At 39.6% G+C, this 23,041-nt stretch overlaps 1 protein-coding gene across 2 annotated transcripts in view; it reads left to right on the top strand.

The window, feature by feature from the left end:
- LOC107573008 (zinc finger protein 521-like) overlaps window positions 1–23,041 on the top strand; it is a 96,253-nt gene that overhangs the window by 29,958 nt on the left and 43,254 nt on the right. For both annotated transcript variants that reach the window (XM_016259446.1, XM_016259445.1), the window contains 2 exons: window positions 15,907–19,352; window positions 20,200–20,284. In XM_016259446.1, the coding sequence (XP_016114932.1) occupies window positions 15,907–19,352; window positions 20,200–20,284 (3,531 nt within the window). The remainder of the gene's footprint in view (window positions 1–15,906; window positions 19,353–20,199; window positions 20,285–23,041) is intronic.

The following is a 23,041-nucleotide window of genomic DNA, read 5'->3' as shown; positions in this document are numbered from 1 at the left end:
TATATATATATATATATATATATATATATATATATGTGTGTACTTGCTATGTGTACTGCGTTAGGCTAACCGAGACTTGTCACTATTGCTGGTCTTTGTTAGTTTTGATTGCTTCTATTGTCCTCATTTGTAAGTCGCTTTGGAAAAAAGCGTCAGCTAAATGACTAAATGTGAATGCAAATGTAATGTCTTATTCAGAATTTTGTTCTGCATACTGTTTTTCAGTGTAGTATGAACTTCTAGACTGCTTGGTAGTTCCAGATTTGTCTGAATAAAGATATAAATATTTTTATCATTACAACAGATACAGATACAAATATGCTGCACACAATATTTCAGATATTGAATAAGTTCAGTTCATAAATTAATCATTCAGTATGATTTGCAAGCAGGTTCAACTGGTTCAGCTTTCCAATCTTGGCACTGGGTTTAGCATGTCTTCCTGCAGTAGATGACAATCTATTGTGGAATTTAGAGGTTTATGGAGTCACCCCAGCTTTAGGATATCAATGTGTGTGAAGTATTCTGCAATGACAAAAAAACGTGCTTAATGGGAAGGCAAAGTCTAGAAAGTCAAGAAAATCTACAGAAAAAATGTCAACCACAGTTCATAACACAACACATAATTTCTGCCATGACAGGTTGAAGGATCTTCGGCCTCTGCTAGTGTTTATCAGTGTCACAAATTAATGAACTCATCAATGATGAATTCATCAGTTCAACAATTCAGAAATATTGGAGTTATCTTGCACTTGGCAGTGTTGTTATGAATGTTTATCTGAATGTCTGAAATGTGTGCCGCAGTCTGAGTGTGTTCAGTGCCGTCCATGTTAAAGCCAAAGTGTCATTAGATATTCAAAGCAGCTCCAGTCTCAGGAGACATATCTATTCCTCTTCCTCGCTCTCTCTCTTTCCATCTCCTGAGCATCCTATCCACTCCATATAAACTATTCATTGAGCTTTGTCTTATCAGCCATAGCTCATCTCTGTGGAGACGCAAATATAGAAAAAACACGTGAGCTATTTTTCTATCTGTCTTTCTGAACTTGAGCCAATGGCCAAAGAGTTTCCGCTTTGATTCCCACAGAGTGCATTAGTGCCGCCCACTTTTTCAGTGGCATTTGTTCCGGAAATATTTTTCCCATTAGTTTTTCCCATGTGAATCATAAAAAACTGATTTTGAAGCAAAAAAGTAAATGAAAATCAGCCACAAAGACAAAGGTACAGTACAAGACTCTGAACTTAATGGCTTTGAAGAACTACAATTCCATGAAACATCAACAAACGTGAATTGAATTAAAAATGATGGAGAAATATAAACATTATTTTAAAATGATTGGTTGTATCTTGTGTTTTGGAAGACTCGATTATGTCTTTTTCAGCACTTCATTGGAATAGGCGGAGCTAAAGATCTCTTTTAGTGCACTTTGCTCACTGCGACTCTCTGATTGGTGGAATGTTCTGTACAGCATCATGGGTAATGTAGTTTTTACAAATACATATGCTAATTAATGCGAATAGATGGGTTCAACAAAAGCATATACAATCAATTAAAAACTGGCCTGTGACTTCTAATACATGGAAATGTATTAGAAAAGAAAGAATGAAAGAAAAAGAAAATCAACTGTACTTTAATTGAAAACTTACACAGCTTAAGTCTGAAATCCTGCCCTAGCACCGCCCATTCCTTTTAGTAGACCTTTCTAGCTTCAAAACACAAAACTAATTGCTAACATATTTGGAGAGGGTATTTTTCTACATTTCTGTACTTTTCCCAAATACACTCCTATCTTCAAATGCAATCCAGCAGCCCTATTCTTAATCCAGAAACCTTCATGCATGTTTGCAAGCACACCGACTGCACTCAACACATTTATCGACTGGTTCCTCGTCCCAGATGTTTGTGCTCTCTCTGAGTTTGCTTGCGCGGCTGGAAGCTGTATTAAGTATTAAATGTTTATAAGTCTGTGTCTGGCTGAGACTGCGCTGGTTTGCTCTCTCTTTCTCCTTGTTTGGCACGCGACTGTAGATGTAGGAATCAACTGAATAACAGTTCTACTAGTCTGCATGTAATGTGGAAAAATCAAGCCTAATGTATCATTTACACTACTTTATACACTGTGAAATGTAACACTTTTATTCAGCTGATCTATCTATCTAGCTAAGGTTAGCACGTAGCTAGCTAGCAGGAATTACATGGCAGCATAAGAAAAACAGCACATCCTTATTCTAGGATTATTTTGCAGTATTATTTTGTACTTCCATACTTTAGTTTTAGGGACTATGGGCCAGTTTTACTAAACAGGGCAAATTAGCACGAGAGCGCAATTCCAAAACAGCACTGATCTAATTTACATATCGACCAATGCAATATACCAAGCGCAGCACAAATTAGCGTAGTCGCGAATAAACAATAAAGAAATAAATAAGCCATAGTACGTTGAAAAGAACCAAAGGCCAAAAAATGAAGGGTTGCAACAGTTTTGATAGAGCTAGTATTGCGTGACTCCTAGATGATGGTTCCAAGTCGTCTTTTATTTCCTGAAACAAATTAAAAATAACATGCCTTGGCAAACGAAATGTTTGGATAATGTGTTCTTTCCAAATAAATTAATACGCTCTCTGTTCTCTGCGGTGCCTCCTCCTAGCAACAAATTGCATCCATTTTAAGTGCAAAATAGTTTAAGACATGCTTTTTTGGGGCGTTAAATGGCGCAAATGCCAGTAATTTGACGAGCGCAAACGTTAGTAAATTTCGTTTATGTGATTCATTTGAATACTCTCCTCCCATATATTTTGCGTCTGAAAGAGAACGTCCTAGAAATGCATATTCAATAAGGTCAGGTGCAAAAATAACTGTATCCACGCCTTTTCAGCGGTAATTCTTTACTGCGCGTCTTTAGTAAAACCTGACAGTACTATTTTAACGCCAAAAGATGTTTGCGCTGGCGCAAGCTGTTAGTAAAACTGGCCCTATATCTTCTATATCTTCTACTTCATGCATTTTCCTAATTGACTATAAAAATGTCCTTAATATTTGTATTGCATTGTAATAATTTATAAAAGGCTCTTAAAATCATGCTATATTGTAGTGTACGCTGATGCACATACTGCTTGATATATCCGAGCAGACTACACAGTAAAATGTGACAACTTTTTCCTGCTTCATCAAACACTTACAAATGGCTTTTTAAAATATAACCATGTTATCAGGTTAGTTTATTAATAATAATTAATATTTTTGAGTTTAAAACATTATAATAATATAAACAGTTTTAAGCTATTTAAATGAATCGCTGCTTGTTTCTTGACATTCAGTCTCACTAATCATGGATAAAGTAACCCGAGGGAGGCACTGCACCACAGTCACTTGGACCCAGAGATCTCCAGTAAACCTCTCGCCTGAGGATGGCCAGAGTTCAGCTGAACACGAGAGTTCACTGACAGCACAGCAGAAGATATTTTGAAGAATGTTGATAATCAAACGGTTGCTGGCATGGCCGTAGACAGGGTTTGAAAATTAGTGAGTTGTGGGGAGGGGTTAAGAATTGTGCTATAATAACCCCACAACTCATTATGTACACTAAACACTTTAAAAGACACAGACATGTTGATGTTTGTGAAAGACGTTTTCTCTATTTTGGAGGGATGAACATTGTTAAATTATACCATATTTATTGCATCAAAATTTGTTAATACTTTACTATAGGTTAGAGGTAGATACTTTTATCAGTTGTTTATTGTTAATGCAACAATACATATTACTGTTAGAGTTTTTGTTAATAATTATTACTATATAGGTGATAACTTTGTCTAGTGTTCTTATAAATATTTTTTAGCATGACTGAAAATGTAGCTACTATACTGAATGAAATGGTGTAGACTTCGTCATGGCTAGAGTTTTCATATTTCATTGTATTCTGTAACTTGTTCTACAGATCTGTGTACTAATGTTAAATGCTACTGTTTTGGGTGGCGTTGATAACTTTTCTGACAGATAATATCATGATGTTTTTTGTGCTTGCCTTACCGAATGTGCTATCCTGTCAGCAATAACCTGTCCATGGGCTTTTTTGATAACTCAGTTTAAATGCCGGCGATGCATTGCTGTCAGATATTGCTATAAAAACCTAAAAATAAACTGAAATTAGTTCAAATCTTTTATAAATAAGGTAAAGATATCGCTAACCCTTAACTGCAACTTCCTACTTTATTAACTTTGAAAGTGGCAAATTAAGTAGAAAAGACAAGTCCAAAGAAGCTTATAATAGCTGGATCTGGCAACATGCCGCACCCTCACACACAACTCTCTCAAGCCTCGATCACTCCGCCAGCATCTCGCAGCAATCATTTTCATACCGCGGACGCTAAACATTCTTAAAAACTGTCTAAACTGAATTATACATGCAGCCACTCATATAACAGCAAATTAGTCATTCAGAGAACAAATTTTATTTTTGAGCATTAAAAAGTTACTGAGGTCCGGACTTTGGTGACCTCACAGCTGGCGATGGCCATGGTTGTCAGAAGTCTGTGGAAGTCAGTGGCTACCAGCAACTGATTGGTTATCAGCATTCTTCAAAATATCTTTTTTTGAGCTCAACAGAAGAACGAACCTAATGGGGAGTCAATAGGGAGTAACCAGATCGTAAGAATGAGTGATTGTGAAGTACACATTGGTTTAGATTTTAGATCAGGGGTGTTGTAGTTTGATTTTAAGCATGGATTCCTGTTTATCTAAGAAACAACTGGAAATCAGAGCAGTGAAATGTGAAACATCTTGGCATATTTTTACTTCTTAAATGTCTATTTCCAGTATCTGAGTAGCACTGCTGCTGTGTCCTCATTTGTTAACACACATCAGTCTTATTCTATAATTTCTCCTGTTTTGTCTCCTCTCTCCTCTGGCCTGCTCAGTATTCTGCTCTTGTCCTGTGTTGAGTGATTTTGCTCAGACACGTCTAGCTCTAGGTAAAGGGTCCCCAGAGAGCGCGCTCTCAACCCCTGGGTCACCGCATCATGAATACATTATGATCCCCCCGTTTTCATTTGGTTGCCACGACAGCACTTTTGGAGCCAGCGGCCGATGAAGATGGCGTCAATACCGCCTCACTTCTGGTCCTCAATCAGACGGCAGGCTCTATAGCTTTTCCATTGTAATTTTAACAGCGTTTGCATGCTGTGGGTCAATAAGGGAACAGCTGTACTTCTGTATCTCCGTTCCTACCTTCAAGAGACCTGCTTTGTTTACAATCTGCTTTCCATTGTCTTTTTTTCGGCGTATGTATAAAACATGGCGCCTCAGGTAGAGGATGTTGTCCTGTAAATGGCCAGTGTGTGCACGCTCCGAATACTTCACTGAGCAATCTGTCAGCATGTCAGCAACACACGTTTTGTAAAAAGCTTCCAGTGGGAGCCAGGGGAAAAGATCGCTCCTGCCAGACCAGAGAGGAAATGCTCCCCCCTCTCTCTCTCATTCTGGTGGGTTTTCTAATGCTCGTATGTTCAGCCCAGAGCCGTCTCTCACCTCCTCCCCTGAACTTCAGAAATTTGAACTGCGAGACCCTTGGGGGACTTCCAGCTCTTTCCTTTTTCTTCTTTTTCTGCTACTTCTTCCTCTCTCGTTTGGATGAAATGGTGGAGATATATTGTAGCCGGTCCCCAAGCGGTCTTCTCTAATACCTGAGTTTCTATAGAAACTGGAAATTACTGGCAGGATCCTTTGGGGACTGTTTTATCCACAGCAGGATGATGGAGGCCAGAGCGGCGGGGAGGTGAACATGCGGCTGAAATGAAGGAACGTCTGAGTGACGGGGGCCGTGGGGCTTTGGCTCGTCTGTGGGTGGGGAGTTTTCACGTGAAGGGCTCTTGTTTAATAAACTTTCAGCACGGTATCATGGGTAGACAGCTCCACAAATACCCGTGTGTGTTGCCTTTTGTCTGAGCAGTAGCTTTATGTGTGTTTCTGCTAATTTGATTTTTCAAACTGTCTTTTTTCCACTGTCACAGCCTTCTCCACCCCCTCTCCCATGACTTCTGCCTCTTAGTATGCTGTCATTTTTCTCAATCTGTTTACTTCTTTCTTCCTCTTTTCCTCCCTCACCTCAGCAGTGTTTTTTTTGTTGTTGTTGTTGTTGTTTTGCAGGTTTGTCTCGCTGCACAACAGCAGTAGTTTGTTTAGGTGCAGTGCATGTCTGGACCGCTGCTGAGTCTTGACTCAGAACAGTTCTTGCGGCGTCAGTGAATGCTGCTGTATTTAACAACAGCTGTATTAATAGGCTGATCTTATGCTTGCAGAGGGTTCATGCTTTTGTCAGTACATTGGGGAAGTCGTGGCCTTAGAATGTCATATTCGGTCTTCAAGAATTTAGGCTGTGAACTTTCATATACAGACACCAGCAGTCCGTGGGTGTGACATCTGAGGCTGAGAATAGGTTCAACTAGACAGAATTTTGAAGAATGATGCTATTAGTCTTTTTTTCTCCATGCTGTGTAAAGAATGGAAACTTCAAGAAGCATTCAAGCTTCTTTTCAAGTGTTCTCTTAAAAATAAAGGTTATTTATTGCCATCACTGGTTCCATGAAGAAACTTTAACATCCAAGGAACCTTTCCATTGCACAAAATGTTCTTTATAATGGTAAAAGGTGCATTATATTTTTAAAATGATCATCACACTAAGGTTATTTTAAAAACCATTCACTCAAAGGTTCTTTGGAGAACCAAAAAGGGTTCTTCTATGGCATCACTGCAAATACTCCCTTTTGGAACCTTTATTTTTAAGAATGTGAAGTCATACAATAGCTTTCTGTAAGGAACAAAGAATTTGTAACTGCTATGGATCATTGAACTGGATCAGACCAATTCGTGTACAAATAATTGATTTGTGAATTTGATCAACCAATTCATAGAAAAAAGGCTCCGATAACCGATGTGTCTCCTGAGGTTATCTGCTGGGCTGTCACATTAGGATATTTTTATCACTATTTATCTTTTGTCAGTTTAGCTAGTGGCTACCTATAGAAATCACCCCCCCCCCCCCCCCCCCACCCCCCTCATGAACAAAGAGTATGGACAACTTTAATGATGCTCAAAAAGCTTCCACAGGCTAGAGGTTGAATTTTTAGAAGTGCATAGAAACTTAGTTGCAGTCTTGTACTGTTACGCTGCTAAATTTTCACAAATTCGTAAGTAAAATGGTCTCTCAATGTCTATAATAAAAAAATCCTCTGTGCCATTGTTGTGCAGGTTTAAAGTTCTAAGAAATATCCAAATGGCCAACTTTGATATGCATTTTTATTTCAATTGAATAGACTTAATGATACACACTCATGTATTGCATTTCAACTTTTATTTGTGGATTGCAGCAGTCCGTGGGTGTGACATCTGAGGCTGAGAATAGGTTCAACTAGACAGAATTTTGAAGAATGATGCTATTAGTCTTTTTTTCTCCATGCTGTGTAAAGAATGGAAACTTCAAGAAGCATTCAAGCTTCTTTTCAAGTGTTCTCTTAAAAATAAAGGTTATTTATTGCCATCACTGGTTCCATGAAGAAACTTTAACATCCAAGGAACCTTTCCATTGCACAAAATGTTCTTTATAATGATAAAAGGTGCATTATATTTTTAAAATGATCATCACACTAAGGTTCTTTTAAAAACCATTCACTCAAAGGTTCTTTGGAGAACCAAAAAGGGTTCTTCTATGGCATCACTGCAAATACTCCCTTTTGGAACCTTTATTTTTAAGAATGTGAAGTCATACAATAGCTTTCTGTAAGGAACAAAGAATTTGTAACTGCTATGGATCATTGAACTGGATCAGACTCTATGAGCAGTTGGAGTTTGTTTGGCTCATCCATCTGCTTTTTTTTTTTTATTTGGCCGCCTGTCTTGGTTGTAGTCAAGTGCAGACTGTTGTATATGGCTGCTCAGCTCAGGGTGAATCAGTGAAGCGGGTCGTGTCGGGCTCTGCTGGGGGACAGATTGGCCTCCCCCCGGTGGACCGCGGGGGACAGAGAAGTGAATGGTGTGTGTGTGTGTGTTCAGGCTTGGCGGTATGTCAGTGTATCTTCACACTGATGGGGAATACATCTTGACATTTTAGACAGGAGTGCATGAAAAACATGCTGTTCGCCTGACGCTTGTTTTCTTTCTCTCCCTTCTCTCCTCTTTCTCTGCATGTTTTCTATCTCTTGCATTAGATGCGTTCTTCTATAGTTTCACATGTGATGTGTGAAACCGCATTGAGTATTACGTATTAATCCGATTAATCAGATCCAGGGTGAAGGATCAGGCAAACTGTGCTGAGTTTTAATTGTTCTTTTTAAAAAAACTAGACTTCTAGATTACCAGTGATGTTGTCTGCCTCCTGATACTATGAATCTTCCCATTTATGCAGTTCTATGCATTATCACTTGTCATTTACCTTCTTTCTCATCTAATGGCAAGTGGTTGGCTCATTTTGTCATTGGGTTTGACAGATATGGGTAAATTATTTCATAGTATTTCAAAACAAATCAGACATTACAGTTCAAAGTGCAGCTCAAAATCATTTTAACTGGAGGGGGAAATGTTAAAGGAATGGTTTACCCACAAATGAAAATTGTATAAATGCTTTATGAGCAGTTGGAGTTTGTTTGGCTCATCCATCTGCTTTTTTTTTTTATTTGGCCGCCTGTCTTGGTTGTAGTCAAGCGCAGACTGTTGTATATGGCTGCTCAGCTCAGGGTGAATCAGTGAAGCGGGTCGTGTCGGGCTCTGCTGGGGGACAGATTGGCCTCCCCCCGGTGGACCGCAGGGGACAGAGACCCAGCCAAGGCCCCGGGGAGAGCCGCCTTCCTGTTTGCTCACTCATACCTGACCTGCTCAACAGCACTTCCACTCCCGAGACAAGCCCGAGGACGAGCTGCGTGTCGCAGGAAAGAGCTGATACAAAGACCCTGATGAACCGTGATACAGCCAAGAGAAGACAGGATTAAGTAGGGCTGGGTGGTAACCAGTAATATCGAGATTGCGATAAAATTTAGGTTGAAAATGATTATAAGCTCTGTATATTTTTGCTTGATCTGGATGAATCTAGCAGCAGAAATAAATGAGACGGCAGTGTCTCATATAGCTGAATGCTCTGTGTGTCTCTGTAGTTTCATCTGATACACAAACTCAAACTCACGTGCTGCTCACCGTGTTTCAGTGTCTGCATCTCAATATATGAGGACATGAACTTCATCTCCAGAGCTGCTCTCAGAGTCACTTCAGCAGCTTCACACCATTTCATTTGAGAAAAACTACCATCAAATACACACTGAGACTCAAGACCTTCATGAGAAACCACCAAAATAAAAGTTTGGATTAAATTAAAGAAAATATGACAGAAATGTATTGCTATTGTAAAGTAAAACATACTTCTCAAATAACAATAACATATATGATATTCCTTATGTGACTTGTGCTGGCAAAATGGGTCACAATGAGCAAATATTCAAAAATGAGTTATTTATTTTTACATTAACATACCTTCAGAATGATGTATGATTTGTTGGAATCGGACGAAAAATGCCTGAGCTCCACCCGATTGAAGTCGATCAAGAAGAAAAATTGAAGTTTTCTGAAGGTTCCAAAGCAACCAGACAATAGAAAGGAGAGAGCACATGGCAACAGACAAACACAACACAAGCCATGTGCTCCCAGAACACAGTCATCTGGTGGCCCTCCTGGGCACACCGGCTGAAGACTGTGACAATTACAAATACATTGATTATGGAAAACACGGAATTTAGGAAAAAAATAAATAAAATGGATTTCATGGAGCCCTAACTACTCTGTGGAGTTTAATTGTGAACAAACAAGTTATGTTTACATTCATTATCAAGATCTAACAAACATGTGGAAAGCATTTCCTTCCCCATTAATGATAAATGAATATCATAGTACATATTGATGTGCTTCAGAAAACCTCCACCTTCCCCAGCTCCACCTGTATAGATCTGATTCATGTATGCTATATGGGGATATTTCATGCATGTTATATTTGCAGCAGCAATATTTCTTACATGCTCACAGCAGCATGTTGTGGATGTATTGGCAGTAGCAAGTCTCGGTACTTGCTCTGCTGCAGCAGCAGCAGCAGCGTAGCAGATCTATTTCGCCAAGACCAAATACATTAACATTGTCATGTACATTACCATGCTAATCCCCCCGAGAGCTGTCATGACAGAAATATATATATATATGCATCATATGTCATGATTGTCCTATGAACAACAGTCAATAAAAATCTCTGCACTCAGCTTTCAAAATTATATTTTTTAATTTTTCATTTGAGGCAATGCAAATGCATTTTGATCAATATAAGGCTTTGGGAGTCTTCTTAGTCTTAGGTTCTTGATCATTTTTCTTCACACAGTAAATTTGCAGAACAGAAGGAGTGACTGTCCTAGTTTTCACGCCCCTATCTGTCATTTGTCTGGTCTTTCTGGGTGTCCACCTGTGCGGTGTGATTTCTGGGACACTGACCAAGTGTTAGTGCGTGTGCCGGGGCACATGGGTAAACGTGGACAGACTCGCTGCTGCTCTCCTGTGGTGGACAGGAAGCTGTGGATGTCAGACGCCAGAGCTCTGATCTCACAATACTCTTGTGAAAAAGATAAAGTGTGCTTTATTGTATTGCATGTGCACTTGTAAGTGCTAACCTTCAATTGTTTCCGTAAAGAGCTATTTATATCTGATTTAACCCATAAAGATTAGACTTGCTGGTATAAATTAATTTCATATAGGTTGGTTCAGTGATGTTAAATCACATTTTTGACTTGAATAAAACCAGTTCATTTAGATGTTATCATTTTGGGGTTACCACTTTTCTTTTTAATTAAAATACTGTGTAATTAAAATCTTAAAAGTATATTTTACTTGCAGATATTTTAATAAAATAACAGCCCACCAATGTGCACTTAAAGAGATTTGTTTAAAGAGGAAAAGTGCACTTTGTAATAATGTCAATGTTTTACTTTAAGGTACATTTTAAACCATGCTTTAATAATCTTTTGTAATGCTTTAAATAATTACACTTATTTTGCTATGTTATTTAACAATGCATTAAGTTAATATATTTTAAATGTACTAAATTTGTACTAAATGCAAATCATTACAAATGTGTAAGGACATGTGTGTTAATAGAAACAACTTTTTTATTTAGCATAGTTTTGTTTATTATAAATGCTTGTCAGCACATTTAGCAGTACACTTTAACCATATTTCAATAGAATATAATTATGCCATTACATATAAAAACACACTTAAGTCCTACTTAAGTCTTACAAAAACCAGTCTTAAGTTCAACTCATAGCATTGAAATATATATATATTTATATATTATCCATCACTGCTTTCATATACAGGTCTCATAAAATAGGTAGAAAATATTTACTATTTTATTGGTTTACTGATATGGGAACAAACTCTTTCCTAGTGATGTTTGGGTAGATTATGTTTTTCTCAACGGTCCGGGAATTTAGGTCAGCATGATGCAATCACAGCTGAAGAGTCAGTAACCGGCCTCCTAAACATGATTAAACCGTCTTAGCCGTAGCCTGTTGAAATGATGATGGATGGAGATATGAGGAGGAGGCCTTTAGCTGAGCTTTCAAGTGAAATACATCAATGTATTCTTATATTATGCAACTAAAGGAGCCTTTTGAATTTTGAAACCTTATGTTTAAAGAATATTCCAGGTTAAATAAAGTTTCAAACTCTGAGGTGGCCAGTGTGGAGCACACTCACTTACGCCATATTTTATATGAGCCCACTTCATTAATTGTCATTGGTGACACAGCTTTTGGCTCAGATTTAAACTAAGTTTAGAACTTTCTTGATGGTACCTGAGGTGGCAAATCAAATTTTAGGGGAGGTCAGGGCTACCCAAAGCCGCCCATCTGGACACTTCCTCTTAGGAAAGTATGTTGAGGACACCTACAGATTCTACATTCATCAGATAGGTAATGCCTGATTTGAGCACAATTACTCATATATGACTTATGCGTGATACCAGGAGTATACAGAGAAGGAATGTGACTGTAAGGCATTCTGCAAAAATGCAAAAAATAAAATAAGGCAAAAACTTTCTAGCTCCATTTCCTTTTGTACTTGTATTTTTTGTATTGTTCATCATCACCCTCACAGCTCATAACATATTCCTCTGTACAATAACATTTCCCTTTTAACATGTTTTTATGTCATTTCTTCCTGTCTGCTTCCTTCTTTAGAGTGACCACACCAGTGGCTATATTAGCAATCTGCAGTGTACAGTGCCTTGAGAAAGTGTTCACTACTTACATTTGAGCTAAACTTCTAAATGTTAACAGAAAAAAAAATAAAAGGAAAGTCTGGATTCAACACCTTTTTACATAGTTGTTTACCAGCATTAAATAATTCCCCAAATTATGTTATAATGGTTCATCTTTATAGAAGCCATCATAATTCCTTACATTATACACAGAAAAAGAGCGAGAGAGAGAGAGATAAATAAAGAAAAACCTCTGAATTTGTTAATCAAATTTATTAGTTTGTTTCAAATTATATTTATGGTTTGGTTAAACCAAAATAGTTGGTTCTACCGTAAATTTTGATTTAATATGAATCAAAAATATTTATATTCCCAAAGATAAAAATGTACACTCATACAAAGTTAAAATATTCTTGATTATAAAAACACAATCTTTATCTTTAAACACAAACCAAAATGTTACTTAATTTAGGTCAACATAATATATTAATATTTATTCATTTGCTGTGATATTTTGATATTTAATTTCACCATAAATAAAAGCTAAATTAGTTATTATATGAAAGCCTGTCAATATGGGGTGCTGTGTGTACATTAATGAGGAAAAAAAATTAACTTAAATGATTTTAGCAAATGGCTGCAATATAACAAAGAGTGAAAAATTTAAGGGGGTCTGAATACTTTCCGTACCCACTGTATATATATGCATCATTTTTTCTTTTATGTACTAATAAAAAACGAAACCATATGATTTTTAGTGCATTAAGGTTAGGGCCCCTAAATAGATCTAGACTGTCATGTTTAAAAGATAATTTATTTCACTGTTATTTTGTGTGTGTGTGTGTGTGAATCTTTTTCTGTGAATCACCTCTGAATATGAATGTGATATTATGGTGGAGCACCTTTATTTAACTGTTGGATGAAGCAACCGCAGCTGTTCTGAACTATTAAAGTACATTATTCCATTTCCAAGCACTCATAAAGCTGATGTCAGAAGTGTTTCCAGCTGTGCAGAGTGGTTGCGTTGAGAGCTACATACTGTACACTGAAAAATCCTGCACCAACGTCAGCCCATAAGATGGAGGTCTTCCTCTGTAGAAGTGGCAGGATGTTGGACAGTGATGCTCAGGAAGGCTTTGGCAGGCCAACAAAGACAGACCCTCATCTGTAGGGTGTAGGTTTTCAGGGCCAGCATCCCCTTTGGCAGGCACACAGAGGCCGCTGCCATGAGCCCGGGATGAGGACCCATGAGACTCTGGCTTTTATTTACTCAGGCGGCTAGCGTCCTGCACATTTCTCGTCTGAGTGAAGGAAGGAAAAAACAAGACTAGTAAGAGAGACAAAAACATGCTGTCTTTTTGCCCTGACCCTGATCCCATCAGCCAGTGTTCACACTCTTGTCTGTGAGCACTAGACAATGCTGACATTGATCTTGAATCGTGTTAAATAGAGTGAGGTTTGCTGATCAGAAATACATTAGTTACGTATTTCATTGTATCACATTTGTGGTAACATTTTTTCTGAACATTGTTCATACTTTTAGTGCAGAATGTTCCAAACTGCGCGGTCAATAGGACAGGCGGAATTATTCAGAATGTGTATCTTGGGCTGAGCTGCGTAAAGCTGTGTGTTTAGAGGAACAGCAGGTCAGCCTGCATTGTTATCTGTTTCCTGAAGATATGCTGCCAAGGGGTAAGTGCTCATAAATGCATGTTACCGTGGCAGATCCTGACGTAAAAACAATGGAAGAGACATGAATATGTGAGTAGGTTACTTGAAGATGTCTCATAAATCCTTGCTATTTCCCCTTGCTTTTCTCTTTCTCAGCACTGACTCTTGGCAGTTTATTGGTTGGCAAGTCACTCCGTTATTTAAAGGGATATGGACTGAGGGTTGTTTGAAAAACGAGTTGGTTTTAAATAAGGCCGGTATAGTTAGGTTACATTATGTCCATCCGCCCCTGATCAGATGTGTTTCTTATGGATACATGGACACTAAGCATAGACCTTCATATAGTAAATCAACAGATTATAAACTAAATTGGTGTCAAAACTATGACCTTTTATTTAGTTCAACAATAATCTTCTAAATGCAGTTCTGAATGCTCATGGGTTGATCCTTGATATGCATGCAAAAGTTCATAACTGAAATATTGTGGGTGCACAACATTCAACAGTTTGAGGCTTTTTATGCTGCATCTATTTTAAAAAAGCTCATTTATCTGTTCTGACAGACACCTGGGAGTGGATATCACACTATAAAAATTCAGCACCAGACTCCAGAAGATATCAAGTATTTATATAAATATAAATATATATAGCTACACATTTGATGGGGTGTACTTACTTTTTCACACCAGGCATTTTCAAGTCTGACAGTGATTGTCTTGGAATGTATTGTTCAAGGCGGAGAATTTGTACACAAATGACACTTTAATGACTGTGGCGGATGCATTAAATGCAAAGAGAATAAGAGAATAAACCTTTTATTTTGTCATTCCCAGTGCTGACAATTAGCAACATTTCAACTGATTGCACACATTTTTGGATAAATACTTCAAGTAAATCTCCACAACACATTAGAAACACTCCTGCACAGAGCAAATTATTAAAAACATGACTGAACTTAGTGTTAAAGTCAGGTTTATTTGAATAGGACACATAAGGATATACATTGTTTCAAAGCAGATTTAGGGAATATATTGCATACAAATAAGAACAGTTAAGCTCAAAGTCTTTTTTCTACAACATACTCTAATAATTTTCCTAAAACAAGTCTTTGACTAATGCATAATGACTCTTTTTTGCTGATGACAATCTGGCGCTTCTGAATCAGCTACTGTTTTGTTATTAGTTTAAGTATTTGCTATTGACTGCTCTTGACTGTTTTGCGCATCATGTGTGTGTGTGTGCGTGCGTGCGTGCGTGCGTGTATGTGTGTGAGAGAGAGAGAGAGAGTCTAAGAGTTCTAAGAAAGGGAGTCAGCTATCCTAACCGTGGCTTGTGTACTGCAAACACATACCAGCTTCATCACTGTGTCTGTCACGCGACTCTGTTCCCCTTTCGGGCTCTGTCTTTACATTTATTTTGAAAGATGAAGCTCGCGATTATGGTAAGGGGCGTTACATTTCCGATGAGTGCTTGCGGTGTTCGGCCAATCACAATGCACTGGGCCAGCTGGCCAATCAGAGCAGTCTGCGCTTGTCGGAAGGAGGGACTTTGTAGAAAACTAAACATTTGAGAGAGGCGGGGCATAGAGGACCTACAATAATGTACAGTATTTGAAAAATAATGTGTTTTTTGAACATTAAAGCATGTCAACATATTCTGTTACACCAAATACACCAAATAATAATCTTTAAAAAAGCATCATATGACCCCTTTAAGGCAGACATGCAAATCAAATATATTTTCTGTAGGAACTAATGATAGTTTGAAAGACAAGCTTACTTAGAGTATCAGTAATTGTCAATACACAAGCAAATACATACCAAAACTAATATAATTGTGAATGGAGAGATTTCTCACAAATACAAATTGTTAGAAGACAGACATATTGTTACATCTGTGTACCACCAAACAGTAAAAAGGTAGTGCATTCTGTCTTATCTTCTGGTTGTTTTTGACAGATGGAACTGATATAGAAGATGACCCATCCTGCTCTTGGCCTACATCATCGCCATCTAGTAAAGACCACACTTCTCCAGGCCATGTCGAAGACTATGAATACGGTGAGGATGAAGGAGGTGCAGGCCTACCCTACCCATGCCAGTTTTGTGCAAAATCCTTCAGTCGCCTGAGCTTCCTTAAGTGCCACGAGCAGAGTCACAGAGATAAACTTCCCTTCAGCTGCACATACTGCAGTCGCTTGTTCAAGCACAAGCGCAGCCGTGACCGACACATCAAGCTTCACACCGGTGACAAAAAGTACCACTGTGGAGACTGTGACTCTGCTTTTTCACGCAGCGATCATCTAAAGATCCATATGAAAACGCACGCTGCCAGCAAGCCCCATAAATGCCCAGTGTGCCGCCGGGGGTTCTTGTCCACCAACTCGCTTCATGGACACATGCAGGTGCATGAACGTGGGAAGGATGGAGCGAATACAAGGTCCCCTCAAGAGTGGAGGTTAAAAGACACACGCAAATGCAGCCGCTGTGAGGAGGGTTTCGACATGCCTGAGGAACTGCAGAAGCACATTGCAGAAAGCCACCCAGAGTGCTCTTCTCCAGGAGGGAGTCTCGAACCTTGCCTGCAGTGCATCTACTGCCACGAGCCGTTCGGGGATGAAGGAACGCTTCTGAGCCACATCGATCAGGTGCATGGGAGAGATGGAAAGAGCAATACATGCACTGTTTGCTCTGAGCAATTCCCTACTGTAGAGGAGCTTTACACTCACATGGATATCCACCAACTCCCAGAGTCCAGCAATAGTCCCTCCGTGTTGCCCGTAGGTTATACTTCTGTTTCAAGCACTACTCCAGACTCCAACCTTTCTGTTGACAGTTCGACCATGGTTGAGGCCGCTTCTGCAGTGCCCAAGACACGTGGGAGAAGAAAGAGGGCCACCCATAATAACATGTATGGGCGATCTGCCAAACAGCCAAAAATCGAATATAGTTGCATTTACTGCAACAAACAAGTTTTCTCAAGCCTCACTGTGCTGCAGATTCATCTTAAGACCAAACATGTTGACAAGCCAGAACAGGCTCATACCTGCCAATTTTGCTTGGAGATCCTTCCATCCCTTTGCAATTTAAACGAGCACCTGAAACAGATCCACAACACCAAGGATCCTTCAGGTGTACTTGCTAACCTGTCTGATGACCTGCTGCAGTGCAATTTCTGCCCAGAGGTTCTTGGAGATCTTAATGCTCTGCAAGAGCACATACGGTGCTCCCATGGCTTTCCTAATCCAGTCGCCAAAGAAAGCAATGCATTTTTTTGCCCCAAGTGCTTTATGGGATTTTTAACTGAGGCCACTCTAGAAGAACATGTCAGACAGACGCATTGTGACTCTGGAAGCGTGCAGTTTGATTCTCCTCTAGCGGTCACTCCAAAAGATCCCATTGTGGAGATCTACTCATGCTCTTACTGTACCAACTCCCCCATTTTTAACAGTGTCATAAAGCTTAACAAGCACATAAAAGAGAACCACAAGAACATCCCTCTTGCTCTGAATTATATCAACAATGGGAGAAGATCTCTGCGAGTCCTGAGCCCCTCATCTCCAGTCTCTGTAGAACAAGCCTCGCTATTCAAACAGAACAGCACTTCTTTATGTTCAAGTGAGTTCATTTGTAACCAGTGTGGTGCTAAGTACACCAGTTTAGACCTTTTCCAGACACACCTAAAGACCCACCTTGATGGTGTCGTGCCACAGCTAACCTGTCAACAGTGCAACAAGGACTTTCCTAACCAGGAGTCTCTTCTGAAGCATGTGACTGTTCATTTCACAATCATGTCCACATACTACATCTGTGAGAGCTGTGACAAGCAGTTCACATCTGTGGATGATTTGCAGAAGCACCTTCTGGATATGCACACCTTTTTGTTTTTTCGCTGTACTCTCTGCCAGGAGGTGTTCGACTCTAAAGTGTCAACTCAACTCCATCTTGCGGTGAAGCACAGTAATGAGAAAAAGGTATACCGATGTACTTCCTGCAACTGGGATTTCAGGCATGAAGCTGACCTTCAAATGCATGTCAAACATAGTCACCTTGAAAATCAGGGTTGTTCACACCGTTGCATTTTTTGCTGTGAGTCATTTGGCACCGAAGTAGAGCTGCAGTGTCATATTACCACCCATAGCAAGAAGTACAATTGTCACTTTTGCTGCAAAGCCTTCCATGCTGTTTATCTGCTAGAACGTCACCTTCGTGAAAAGCACTGTGTGTTTGAGGGAAAGACCCAGAATTGCAGCACCAATGGATCCATGTCCGGTAGCGGTGATTCCGTTGCCAAAGAGGATGGAGACTTACAGGCCTTTCTGGCCAACAGCCATGGAGGAACTGTTGCAGGGGATTCTCATAACAGTCGGGATGGCAGCGAAGAAGATTTTGATAACTCAGAGATCATGTATAGCTGTGACATCTGTGGTGCATCTTATACCATGGAGTCTCTCCTAACCAATCACCAACTTCGTGACCATAACATTCGACCTGGAGAGAGTGCTATACACAAGAGGAAGGCAGACCTGATCAAAGGAAACCACAAATGCAACGTCTGCTCTAGAACCTTTTTCTCGGAGGGAGGACTTCGGGAGCACATGCAAACGCACTTAGGGCCTGTCAAACACTACATGTGTCCCATTTGTGGAGAGCGCTTCCCTTCCCTACTTACTCTTACAGAACACAAGGTCACTCACAGCAAAAGCCTGGACACCGGAAGCTGCCGGATCTGTAAATTACCTCTGCAGAGTGAGGAAGACTTCCTGGAGCATTGTCAGATACATCCCGATTTGCGCAATTCTTTGACTGGCTTCCGCTGTGTGGTCTGCATGCAGACTGTCACCTCAACTCTAGAACTCAAGATCCACGGCACCTTTCACATGCAAAAGACAGGAGTGGCATCTATGAATCAAACAACTGCATGCTCAGCTGCCACAGAACTTCAGCACATTCAAAGCCAGAAAGTCGTCAAGTGTGCTGCATGTCTCAAAGAGTTCCACTCTAAGCAGGACTTGGTGAAACTTGATATTAATGGTTTGACATATGGTCTTTGCATGCTATGTGTCAATGCCGCTGGTAGCAAGAGCTTGAGTGTAAATGGAGGGAAGCCGCTGCATCAAGGGGCTCAAATCTCGATGGGTCATGCTGCTGGATGGACCCATGGGGAGAGCCTTAGCCCTGGTCCTGTAAAGAGAAAGACTGCCTGTTCTTCTTCATCATCTTCGTCAGTATCACCCTGTGTTTCCAAGACCCGCTGTTCCAGTTGCAATGTTAAATTTGAGTCAGAGGCAGAGCTTCAAGCACATTTGCAGACAGTGCACAGAGACCAAACACCAGAAGGTGCTCTGTTACGGACCCCCGATGGCTCCCCCATGTCACGAGTTAGCCCAACCCAAAGTGACGAGGTAATGTGTTTCTTACAGTAAAGCTACAGTGCATGCTCAGTACATTTGCCATTGATACATTAAAGGGATAGTTCACCCAAATGTTGTCATTAATTACTCACCCTCATGTCGTTTCAAACCCGTAACACCTTAGTTCATCTTAAGAACACAAATTAAGATATTTTTGATGGAATCTGAGAGCTGTCTGACCCTGCACAGACAGCAATACAACTGAAATGTTCCCAAGTCCAGAGACGTAGCAAGGAGATCGGTAAAATAATCCATGTGACATCAGGGGTTCAACCATAATTTTACAAAGCTACGAGAATACTTTTTGTGCGCAAAAGAAAAAGAAAAGGGTGAAAAAAAGGGTGATTCTACGCATCACCCTATAGCGCCATTTTGGAAAGTATCCGCTGGACGTAAACAACGTATGCTGTTCTGTGTCAGCTGCGTCAGACAGCTCTCAGATTTCATCAAAAATATCTTAATTTGTGTTCCGAAGATGAACGAAGGTCTTACGGGTTTGAAACGACATCAGGGTGAGTAATTAATGACAGAATTTTCATTTTTGGGTGAACTAACCCTTTAATAGTGATATTTGTTGTTGCTTAGGATTTTTTATTGGGTTGTACCATTTACATAATAATGGCTATTTTGATGGTCTCATTTGACATTAAGTATGTTGACTATAAGTAACTTTGCAACTACATGTCAACTAACTCTCATTGGTGGGGACCATCAAAATAAAGTGTTTCCAAAAGGAGTGCAAAAGCACATTTATAAGGGGACATGTATTTTCTTGTTTCAGCTTCATTGTCCAACACTATTAATTTCTATTTGGTGATTCTTTTTTCCCACTGTTTAGAAGAAGACTTACCAGTGCATCAAGTGTCAGATGGTCTTCTACAGTAAATGGGACATTCAGGTCCATGTGGCTAATCATATGCTAGGTAAGACAGTTTTAATTTGATCTGTAAGAAGTGGCTAAACATTTGTCAATTCAATTTCAATGCCAATTTTGGGTATTGCTGTTAAGTGTGACCATGTAACTTGTTTGCCATTTGGGTCTTTTTATTTATTACACCTTTAATAGTATTACAGGAATATGACTCTTGTATATAGTCAAGGATAAAACAGGGTTTTAAAACTTAAATGCTGTTAAATAATTCAGTTTGAGTGTTTGGAAAAAACAAAAAACTCCACAGGGAACAAAATTTCAGGGTGGAATGTTGTATTTGAGGAAAATAACAGATTTAGTTAAGGGTCTTATGTGGTTATCTTCTCTCCTGTTCTTTATTCATTAATTTATTCATTCCTATTCATGATTTGGTGTGTTTTATAGAAAAAGAAAATGTGTCAGAACAGAATTGCCTCTATGCTTGAAAGAAGCATGTTCAATTTTTCTCAATAGATATAGAAGCTTTTAGTTTTCAATTGGTTCTGCTGAAGCGCGTTCTTGTTGCAGTCTCCCATCAAGTATGGGTAAATCTGGACCGTAATTTCCTATAAACCAGCATGTGCCAAAACTGCAAAGAGAAAAAACAAAGGCCTGATTTGAGAAGCTTTAAATATCTTTTCCCTTGAAAAAAGGGCCCACTTTCTCCTGTTAATGGCCATCTGTAAAGATGCAGTGAAACAGGGGGCTACGGGGTTATCTGCGCTCAGCTGTCAGTGTTATTAGCCTATGTAATGGAGCGGGTGCTATGCTCTTCAGGGTGTTGTTTCTAAGCACATGTCCTTGCTTTATTGCCATCGATAACTCTAAATATGTAGAGAATGGGATGCTATTAAACATGAGCACAAAAGCCAGTAGGTCCTAGTAACCTGGCTTTGTAGTTCGTAAATATAAAAAGGTGTGCTTTGTGCGTTTTTTTCCTGGCAGATTTGATTCACAGTCATTAATATTGCTGATTTCCACAGAGACATCTTTCAGAAGGCAATCGGATAAGGTAAGGATGTGAAGGTAGGTGTGAACTGGACAGTAGGGACTGATCTTGGCCACAGGAGCACTGAGACCTGCGGATAGAAACTCACAGCGTGATCGGCCCAAATCCAGATTTGCTGTTTAGTTGGTTAGTCTTTTGTTGAAGATGTAGAAAGGCTTCCCTTGGTTTGACTCATGTGCATGACCCAGCCAATGATATGATATATGTCAGCATAACCCTAACATATTTCAGATTTTATGAGATCAGGCAAAAGGAAAAAGGGCAAATTTCCATCCTCCTCTAAAGCTTTTGCCAAGTTGGTGGGCCACCTTCTCAAGGACGGTCACACATGGGCGCCCTGCATGTGGCATGAGGTGGGGGTGGCTGATTACAGTGGCTCACGCTCAAGCAGCAAACACATCCAGCCTTGTGTCGCTCCTGCGCGCGGCAGGGAACGAATGGCCTGGGCGGCCCAGCCAGAGGAAGGTGGGTGAGGTGGATGGTAGAGAGCAGTTGGTGCAGGCTTGGAGCAGAGTAGGATGTACATTTGTTGTCCAGCAGGCCACTCTGTGTGAAGCAGCGCTGTGGGCTGATGTCCTGCTGAAAGGAAAGAGGAGAAAATCCTCTGAATAAAGAAGAGGAATGAAGTGGATAAACAGAGCAGTGGAGAGACATTACTATTGATGACCTTTATTGTGGTGTGTCCTGTTAGTGAGTTAGTTTTATTTAAATGGATCATCAGATCGATGCTTGATTCATTAATGCCAGTCAGATAAAAAAAAATGCATTTCTTTGCAATATTTCTTTACAACCTTTCACTCAGTAAGAAATTCATGGTGAAAAAAAAGATATATATTTATATGTTAATTCCTGAATGAATCAGCCATTTGAACGCATTTAATTAATGAATGACTCATAAATAAATTTACTGCCACCTGCTGGCAGATTTAGTTTCTTATTGTGGCTCACGCTCAAGCAGCAAACACATCCAGCCTTGTGTCGCTCCTGCGCGCGGCAGGGAACGAATGGCCTGGGCGGCCCAGCCAGAGGAAGGTGGGTGAGGTGGATGGTAGAGAGCAGTTGGTGCAGGCTTGGAGCAGAGTAGGATGTACATTTGTTGTCCAGCAGGCCACTCTGTGTGAAGCAGCGCTGTGGGCTGATGTCCTGCTGAAAGGAAAGAGGAGAAAATCCTCTGAATAAAGAAGAGGAATGAAGTGGATAAACAGAGCAGTGGAGAGACATTACTATTGATGACCTTTATTGTGGTGTGTCCTGTTAGTGAGTTAGTTTTATTTAAATGGATCATCAGATCAATGCTTGATTCATTAATGCCAGTCAGATAAAAAAAATGCATTTCTTTGCAATATTTCTTTACAACCTTTCACTCAGTAAGAAATTCATGGTGAAAAAAAAGATATATATTTATATGTTAATTCCTGAATGAATCAGCCATTTGAACGCATTTAATTAATGAATGACTCATAAATACATTTACTGCCACCTGCTGGCAGATTTAGTTTCTTATTCAGTGTATCATATCATTAAACAATAATAATAATGAAAATAAAAACATTAAAGCGATCGTTCACCCCCCCCTCGACCCCCCCAAAAAATTCTGTCATCATTTACTCACCTTCATGTCCTTTCAAACCTTTCTTTTGTGGAACATATAAGAAGGTATTTCGAAGACTGTAGGTAATAAAGCTGCTTTGGTTACCAATGATTTTCATTGTATGAACAAAAAATACTGATATGCTTCTCAAACTATCTTTTATGTTCCAT

This window comes from Sinocyclocheilus grahami, unplaced genomic scaffold, assembly GCF_001515645.1.
Source record: "Sinocyclocheilus grahami isolate Dianchi unplaced genomic scaffold, SAMN03320097.WGS_v1.1 scaffold1845.1, whole genome shotgun sequence".
NCBI classification, from domain to species: domain Eukaryota; kingdom Metazoa; phylum Chordata; class Actinopteri; order Cypriniformes; family Cyprinidae; genus Sinocyclocheilus; species Sinocyclocheilus grahami.
Note: the sequence above shows the minus strand (reverse complement) of the source record. Positions and strands in the feature narration are given on the sequence as shown.